The sequence below is a fragment of the Sinocyclocheilus grahami genome, unplaced genomic scaffold (assembly GCF_001515645.1).
Source record: "Sinocyclocheilus grahami isolate Dianchi unplaced genomic scaffold, SAMN03320097.WGS_v1.1 scaffold563.1, whole genome shotgun sequence".
Classification (NCBI taxonomy): Eukaryota; Metazoa; Chordata; class Actinopteri; order Cypriniformes; family Cyprinidae; genus Sinocyclocheilus; species Sinocyclocheilus grahami.
In genome coordinates this window covers 877,015-886,984 of record NW_015505742.1, presented here as the reverse complement: position 1 = coordinate 886,984, position 9,970 = coordinate 877,015, and the positions used below count along the sequence as shown (strand labels likewise).

Sequence of the window (9,970 nt, the reverse complement as noted above, 5' to 3'; positions counted from 1 at the left end):
TATATATATATATATATATAAAATTTTAAATAGAAATGCTTCAAAAAGAAAAATATGAACGGTGTTTGGTCAAACAAACTTAAAAGCAAAATTCAAGGGACAAATTTGCCAAAACAAAACAAAAAAACAAACAAAACAAAACATCAATGATAAAACTAAATACAATTGAAGTGAAATTAAACTACAAAATATCAAATACTAAATAAAGAAGACAAATATTAAATAAAATGTTGTAAAGCATATAAACATTTTTTTACACATTTAAAAAAAAAAAAAGAAGAAGAAAATTCAACAAGATGTTTAGTCATTTATGGCAAACTTCTGAGGACAAATTTGTCCTTAAAGTATAACAACGTGTGTGTTACACATCCACATCTACTAACCAGATTAGCAGTGTACACTGTTCAGAAGTCAAGCGAGTCCGGCCAAGCATGAACTCATTCAAATGCTGCCATTATTCCTGTTTGCACCCCAGACACACACTAATTAAGTTAACCCTGATCCCGTGAAGGCCTTTCCTCCTCTTTAGTACCACTGATTCAATAAGACTCCTTTTTGACTTCCCTATCGCCTCGGCTGCGTTTCAACAACAAATCCCAAGTGCTGACACGCACACACACACACACTGGCGCTACGGCACGGCCACTAAACTACATTGGGCACGGTTCCTTTGTCCCCGGCATCATTTAATTGATAAATGAGCGAGACGAGCATTGTGTGTGTGCAGCTGACAGTGGACTTTTTTGTAATGTAATGACATGGCAGTGTTTGAGGTGTACACAGGGACATCTGCCTCCAGTCTGGCTTCAGAGAGGAGCATTATGGGAAGGTTAGCCAGGGCAAGGCTGAGTGAGCAGTCACAATGATGGATTCAGAAATGGCAAGTGTAACGTTTGCATTCATTTGAATTGATACAGCTGTGCCAGTCAAACATCGAGCGAGCGTTAGCCACTTTCATAGTCACAAATCTGCTGCTATGTAGTAGTGGCATTATGGGTGGTCGCTAAGAAGCCTTAAAGGCACAGTGATCCAAAAACTGAAAATTCTGTCATCAATTTTACTCACCCATATGTTGTTTCAAAACGTTATACAAAACAGTGAGTTAACACTAAATCACACATACACACAAAACATCAGCTCAATTATGCGCTGCTACTAATGCAACCACACATGTACACAAGTTGACACATAACTATAAAAACAATCCACATTCACTATCTACAACTGTGTACCACACACACTCATACTGATGTGCACATACAGATGTTTTCTTCATTCAGTCGGTCTGTGGTCGCTGGAAATGAAAAACACTTGTGCATGTTGGAAACAAAGTATTGTTTAACCCTTAGAGGCTTTGGGGTTTCAAACAGAACCCTCAAATATACCTCTCTGACTTATAATTGTTTTTACAGCCTTTTTTATCTCTCCTTGACCAAAAAAATGTATTAAAACAAGATAAAATAAATGCTTAATTCAATTAATACGAATATAATATATACAACAGTAATACACTAATTAAATTTTAAATATATTTGATTAGTAATATGCATTGCTAAGAACTTCATTTGGACAACTTCAAAGGTGATTTTCTCAATATTTTGATTGTTTTTCACCCTCAGATTCCAGATTTTCATTTTCTAATAAACCATTCATCAATGGAAAGCTTATTTATTCAGTTTTCAGATGATGTATAAATTTAAATTTCCAAAAATTTACCCGTACGACTGGTTTTGTGGTCCATGGTCACATATTAGTGCTGTCAAACGATTAATCGCATCCGAAATAAAAGATTTTGTTTACATAATGAGTGTGTACTGTGTATATTTATTATGTATATATAAATACAAACACATGCATGTATATATTTAAGGAAAACATGTTATGTTTATATATTACATATATTTATATCTAATATAAAATATACATTTAAATATTCACATGTAAATATTTTCAAAATATATACTGTATGTGTGTGTATTTATATATCCAAGCATGAACTCATTCAAATGCTGCCATTATTCCTGTTTGCACCCCAGACACACACTAATTAAGTTAACCCTGATCCCGTGAAGGCCTTTCCTCCTCTTTAGTACCACTGATTCAATAAGACTCCTTTTTGACTTCCCTATCGCCTCGGCTGCGTTTCAACAACAAATCCCAAGTGCTGACACGCACACACACACACACACACTGGCGCTACGGCACGGCCACTAAACTACATTGGGCACGGTTCCTTTGTCCCCGGCATCATTTAATTGATAAATGAGCGAGACGAGCATTGTGTGTGTGCAGCTGACAGTGGACTTTTTTGTAATGTAATGACATGGCAGTGTTTGAGGTGTACACAGGGACATCTGCCTCCAGTCTGGCTTCAGAGAGGAGCATTATGGGAAGGTTAGCCAGGGCAAGGCTGAGTGAGCAGTCACAATGATGGATTCAGAAATGGCAAGTGTAACGTTTGCATTCATTTGAATTGATACAGCTGTGCCAGTCAAACATCGAGCGAGCGTTAGCCACTTTCATAGTCACAAATCTGCTGCTATGTAGTAGTGGCATTATGGGTGGTCGCTAAGAAGCCTTAAAGGGACAGTGATCCAAAAACTGAAAATTCTGTCATCAATTTTACTCACCCATATGTTGTTTCAAAACGTTATACAAAACAGTGAGTTAACACTAAATCACACATACACATACACACACAAAACATCAGCTCAATTATGCGCTGCTACTAATGCAACCACACATGTACACAAGTTCACAGTGGACTTTTTTGTAATGTAATGACATGGCAGTGTTTGAGGTGTACACAGGGACATCTGCCTCCAGTCTGGCTTCAGAGAGGAGCATTATGGGAAGGTTAGCCAGGGCAAGGCTGAGTGAGCAGTCACAATGATGGATTCAGAAATGGCAAGTGTAACGTTTGCATTCATTTGAATTGATACAGCTGTGCCAGTCAAACATCGAGCGAGCGTTAGCCACTTTCATAGTCACAAATCTGCTGCTATGTAGTAGTGGCATTATGGGTGGTCGCTAAGAAGCCTTAAAGGGACAGTGATCCAAAAACTGAAAATTCTGTCATCAATTTTACTCACCCATATGTTGTTTCAAAACGTTATACAAAACAGTGAGTTAACACTAAATCACACATACACACAAAACATCAGCTCAATTATGCGCTGCTACTAATGCAACCACACATGTACACAAGTTGACACATAACTATAAAAACAATCCACATTCACTATCTACAACTGTGTACCACACACACTCATACTGATGTGCACATACAGATGTTTTCTTCATTCAGTCGGTCTGTGGTCGCTGGAAATGAAAAACACTTGTGCATGTTGGAAACAAAGTATTGTTTAACCCTTAGAGGCTTTGGGGTTTCAAACAGAACCCTCAAATATACCTCTCTGACTTATAATTGTTTTTACAGCCTTTTTTATCTCTCCTTGACCAAAAAAATGTATTAAAACAAGATAAAATAAATGCTTAATTCAATTAATACGAATATAATATATACAACAGTAATACACTAATTAAATTTTAAATATATACTTCATTGTAATTTATAATAACATTTTTAAATATATTTTTTTAAATAATATTTTAATAATAGTTTAGAAATAGAAACAACAATTTCACCCTGATCAAAATCTAACATAACATATCCAAGACTTCACTATAATATAAAATAAAATATAGAATATAGGATGAAATAAAATATAAAATTAAATAAAATCTTAATTACTGAATAAAAATACAATACAACAATACAATAAATAAAATCAAAATTGTATTTCTATAATAATTTATAATAGCATTTTTTAGTTAACCAAGAGTTATTGAGTTATTTGAAAAAAAGGAATAAAATTAAATAAAATAAATTATATTGCAGATTCTGCTAAACACATCATTCATGTTTTTCTTTTTGATTGATGTGGACATGTGAATTGCAGCACTGACATACGTACTTGATTTGAGGGCAGAGTGGGTGACCTCGATCTCACTGGCCAGGTAGGGCTGCAGGACACTGAGCTCAGGTTCAGAGGGGTCAGGGCTGGAGCGACTGGACGCCACACTCCCCCCGGGACTCACCATCGCCCTCTGCTGGAGCTCCATCTTCTCATACACAGCCTTCAGCTGAGGACAGACAAACACCAGTCAGATTAGAGAACAGGAAAAACATCACTAACAAAACAATGTCAAAAAATTGTGTTTACACACATCACATTTAGGCTATTTTACAAGGACATAACAAGAGACACAATTCTGAAAATAAGAATAACTGCAGGTACTAGCATAAGCACACTGATCAAACGGTTTGTCCTTGTTTATTTCATACAAAATCCACAACATAAATCATTGTACAGGAGGAATTACAGCATGAAAAAGTTAACTCTGAATATGACATCATTCCTCAAGATCATAAAGTTCAAAAGTTTACACAAAAGAAAGGTACAAGGATTTGTTTGTTGGAAAGTAGAATGGATGATCAGTGCCACTGTACTATAATGCAATATTGATAATTCATTCTCGCTCAGAGCAAAGCCCTGAATAACAGAGGCCAATATTAATAATAGATGCTTCAAAAATTACTATGAATGTAAGACTGAAAGAATAGTTGTCCTTTGGATGTACAGTATGAGAAAGTCTGGATGAGTTACAGTGGCCCCCAAAATATATATTCACAAAACATCAGATGTATATATATATATATATATATATATATATATATATATATAAATTAATACAAATGAATTTTATATGAAAAATGATACATATATATAAACATTCTATAAAATTAAAAAAGTTTAAATTCTAAAAATTCTAAAACAATAAAATGAAAACAATATATAAATTGCAGTATTTTATTATTTATATGAAATAAAAAAATAAGAGTTGAAAATATAAAGATTACAAATATTTTAATGAATATGAAACAATAAATAAACAATAAAAATCTTAATTTGCATTTTATATCACTTTCGAATTTGATTCAATCAAAAAGATAAACATCAATATACATTTTGTCTTGATGTTGGCAGTCCAATCACAATGAATCAAGATGATGTTAAAAAAAAAAATTTTTTAATTACAGCTGGTGCTACTGCTGGCTCATTCGTCACACTGGAAAGGTCAAGTTGAGTGCATTGCATTGTGGGATACAATGCTCCCTGGAGCGTTCACTATTCACATGTTGGCAAATACAGGTAATCCTGTTTTCCATGCAAACAAAAACTTATCCAACAGCGCACACAGTATGCATACCACAAATATTCTGCAAGCATGCTATACTGAAAAACACACACACTCATCTCTTGTCGAGAGGTGCTATTATTCCAGCAGGTGCCTCAAATGGGGCGAAACGTAATAAGTAATTACTAACGAGTTAATAGACACAGCCATCAGACAATAATTAGACGCATTACACCGCAACCGTACATTAATTGTCAATAGAACAGACTCTAATGTAACGGCTGAGAGCCTGTGTGTGAAACGCATCGGTCGAGTAGCTTACAGCACTTTTCCCAAACCAGTTACGATCATATAAACACGCCAGGCAGTATGATAAACAAATATAAATGAAATGTAAAAATTAAACCCAAGTCGACAGGCATCTGTGTTTGTGAGCACATGCGTTAAGCATCAATGGTCAAATTAGATGCGACAAGGGAATCAGAAGCTGTCAAACGTAATGTCACGGTAGCGTTATGAGCCGAGAGGACGTTGACGGTAATGAGAGAGAATTAGTTTGAGCGTGCCGTGGTCTCTGACCAGCTCCGATTGGTACGTTGACAAGCGGCCATAAAGCCGGGCCGGCTGATGAATTCATTCGCCAGCCACTAATGAATTAGCACTTTTCTTCGCCCGGCTCACCTTTCCAGTCACATCAAAGGCCTGGCAGAGGAAACAACGGCTTAATTAAAGACAAAAAATGCCAGGGAACATCAGATGCAAGGGCAGGTAACGCATATAGAAGATATGAAGTCGATATGAAGTCATCTGCATCCGTTTCTCAGGAAAACAATAACCGGTGACACGCGACAGGAATACACATCATCAATCATGGGGAAATATTGTGCCGCGCACCCCAGCCCGGTCTGAGTGATTCGATTGGCTGACATTTCTCGCAGAAATCGTCCAGATCAGAGAGAGGGGGAAAGTAATCAAGGAATCACTTCTCCACGGGTTTGATAGATGGCCGTCTTTCTGCGCGTCTCTCTCTGGTTCTTGCCCTAAGTGTTCATACCTGATCAAACTCTATTTCTGGGCCTGAAGCGTGCGGGCTGGGATATTCATCACCGCTGTTGTGTATATACACGCTGCACATTATTCCTGAAGGATTGTAGAGGCGTGTGACTCACAGAAAAGAGCGTATGTCAATTTCAGCCAATCACGGAGCTGCTAACAAAACCAAAAACATAATAGCAGCCAGGCCGGTCACAGATGTGTCTCGTGAGGGGCCGTAACACGGACACACTCTCGGCTTTTCAATTCTACCGAGAGGCATTCGTCAACAACATGACCTCTGAGAGGATTTGTGAATGTGTATGCATGTATTAAGGGAATATAGACTATTAGGGCTCAGCCGAGTTGGTGGCATTTCTCTATTTGAGTTACATATGAGGAAAGAGTTGTTGGCGGAGCCCAAAACTGTAAAAATTGATTTTTCAATTTATGATTCTGTTTCTACCGGCAAATGAACATATAGATATACACATTCACTATGTTGTTTTTCGAGCGCCCAGCCACAAGCGTTGGGTTTTAAAGACGGTAGTATACGATCATTAAATATTTCCTTGTTAACCTCTAAAGCTCACTTAAAATTGTTCTAGATCATTAGATGTGATGTTATGGTGCCTTGGTTTGAAACCGGTTTCCTTACAAAAAATACAAAACATTGTCTGTTTGGTCACTGACTGTTAAGTCATTAAGTCAACAACTCAACTACATGTACGGAAACTTGTTTCCACCTCAGAGTAAAATATAAAAAAGGTCAATTGTGAGGAAGAAATTTAAGATTCTAATTGCGTATAATATGATAGCGGCATGTAAAATGACAATTTTGGAAAAAATTTTGCAGACTTCAAAATCACCTTGTAAAGTTGTAAATTGTGAAATATACGGTCAAAACTGTCAGATAAATTCTCATTGTGGCATATACAGTCACAGCTGTAAGAAAAAGTCACGTTTATGTCATATTGTGGAACAACTATGACAAATTATGTCATAAATGCAAGATATAAAGTAAATTATGTGGCATATAAAGACATTTGAGATGAAGACAAAATTGTGACTATAAAGTCAATTTTGTAACATACAAAGTCTAAATGAGATATAAAGTCAAAATTGAGATAAAAAGTCACATTGTAACAAAGACATAATATAACTAGGAAGTTTTGTGGCGTATAGTCACAACTGAGATATAGTCACACTTTGGCATATAAAGTCAAAATTGTGAGATATAAAGTCAAAAGTATGAGACTGTAACATTGTTGTATATAAATTTAAATTTGAGATATAAAGTCACTATTGATAAATTCACAATTGTGAGATCTAAATTCAAAATTGAGATATAAAGTCAGTATTGATAGTCATAATTGTGAGATCAAAACTGTGACATATAAAGCCACTTTTATTGCCAGTCAAAACTGAAATATAGTCTCAATGTGCAAAAACAAAGTAACGATTATATATAAAGTCAGAATTGTCAGATTGGCAAAACTGTGAGATAAAAAGACCCAATTGTGAGACAGTCACATTGTGGTATATAAATGTCAAAATCGCGGTAAATAAAATTAAAATATAAAGTCACAAATAGATATAAAGACACAATGAGCCATTTATAGTAAAAATGTGAGATATATAAAGAAAAACAGGCCACACAGAGAAGAACCAATTGCCAATCCAACCCTCTACGCGCACACCTTGGCAATATAATCGCCATTGGCTAGTAAATTGTTTTGTTTACTCGCCAGACTGATATACTATTTTACACACACACACACACACACACACATTTACTTAGCTATCTAAATGGGGACATTACATAGACTTCTATTGTTTTTATATACAGATAGTTATACACTTTTTAACCTAAACCCACCCCTACCCCTCACAGAAAATTTTCTGCATTTTTTAAATTTTAAAAGTAAAAAAAAAAACTGTTTATTTTTATAACAGTTGTCAAATGCGGACATCCACAAATTGAGGTTTTTGCCGATTTTGTCAGGTTTTGCTCACTTTTGGGTACAAATTTGTCCCCAAAATATGGTTAAGTACACACACATATGATTCCACCAAATCAGCTTATCTTTGTAAAACGGAACAGCTTCTTAAATAACTGAATGTGCACTCTTTATCTTCAGCCAATCAAGCATTATATTATGATATTATGATAATTAAGCACTATTTAATGATAGAACTAGTGATTAGAACTAAAACTTGGTAACCATGAATGCTCTCTCTCTTTGCATGTGTGAGAAACAGCGCTATCAGCAAAACGACGGCGAGTCGTGCGCCTTCACACTAGTTTACGGTACGCCAAATACAGGTGCGCTGCGTGCTACATACTGCGCATCCATTGAGTACATGACATGATCCATTGAGCGCATCTAAATAGTACAGATCGCTTGACGGAGAGCGAAACTCTTAAGCGCTCAATCAGCGTGTTTATCGAGTGAAAATCTGTGTTGAACGCCTCTCGCACACATACTGGCGTGTAAAATCTAAGAATGTATTAGCTAATGGCTAATGTTAGACATTATTTAGTTGCCCAGAGTAAGATTTAGTCACATTTGTAAGCAATCCAATTATTGTAAGTTCTTAACTTCTCTGCTGGCTAGTGTTGTCAAAAGTCGGTACTAAAAAAATGAAAACGTTACGGTACCAGGTTTTTTTAAGTACTGGTGGTACTGAGTATTATCGAGTGAAAAGCTGTGTTGAACTCCTCTCGCACACATACTGGCGTGTAAAATCTAAGAATGTATTAGCTAATGGCTAATGTTAGACATTATTTAGTTGCCCAGAGTAAGATTTAGTCACATTTGTAAGTGATTTACTCGCAATGTAGAGGGTTGCAATCCAATTATTGTAAGTTCTTAACTTCTCTGCTGGCTAGTGTTGTCAAAAGACGGTACTAAAAAAATGAAAACGTTACGGTACCAGGTTTTTTTTACAGGTGCGCTGCGTGCTACATACTGCGCATCCATTGAGTACATGACATGATCCATTGAGCGCATCTAAATAGTACAGATCGCTTGACGGAGAGCGAAACTCTCAAGCGCTCAATCAGCGTGTTTATCGAGTGAAAATCTGTGTTGAACGCCTCTCGCACACATACTGGCGTGTAAAATCTAAGAATGTATTAGCTAATGGCTAATGTTAGACATTATTTAGTTGCCCAGAGTAAGATTTAGTCACATTTGTAAGCAATCCAATTATTGTAAGTTCTTAACTTCTCTGCTGGCTAGTGTTGTCAAAAGTCGGTACTAAAAAAATGAAAACGTTACGGTACCAGGTTTTTTTAAGTACTGGTGGTACTGAGTACCCGGTCAACCCGGTTCTTGATGCGCTATCCAAAAGGTGTGCAGATGCGCTCTCATAAAAGCACGGAGACGTGGCGACCTCAAAATGAGGAAGCACATCAAACTAACAAAACAATTTAAAGACAGACACCCAGATCAAATGAAAGAGTTCAAGCAGGTAAGTTACATTTAAATTTTTTATATTTAGATCTTCTAAGTGTTTCCCATACATTGATTTATTTGAGGCGCCCGCCACAATATCAAAACTGACTGCCACAAATAGATTTTCCAAAAGGCTTTGACTTCATTGAATAAACATGAGCACTGCACGTGTCAAAGTTGAAACCCGGTGCGGGTGTTTTTATTTCACTGCACTGACACAACTGATTGTCTTCTGAAAATTATGGATGTCATTTTCATTTCATCTTGCCTGTAAT

At 36.3% G+C, this 9,970-nt stretch overlaps 1 protein-coding gene across 1 annotated transcript in view; it reads right to left on the bottom strand.

Annotated features, from left to right (window-relative positions):
* LOC107556286 (partitioning defective 3 homolog B-like) overlaps positions 1-4,142 on the bottom strand; it is a 28,474-nt gene extending 24,332 nt beyond the window's left edge. Inside the window, exon 1 of the mRNA XM_016239356.1 lies at positions 3,978-4,142. Within this exon, the coding sequence (XP_016094842.1) occupies positions 3,978-4,125 (148 nt within the window). The 5' untranslated portion in view covers positions 4,126-4,142. The remainder of the gene's footprint in view (positions 1-3,977) is intronic.
* Positions 4,143-9,970: the final 5,828 nt, after the last annotated feature.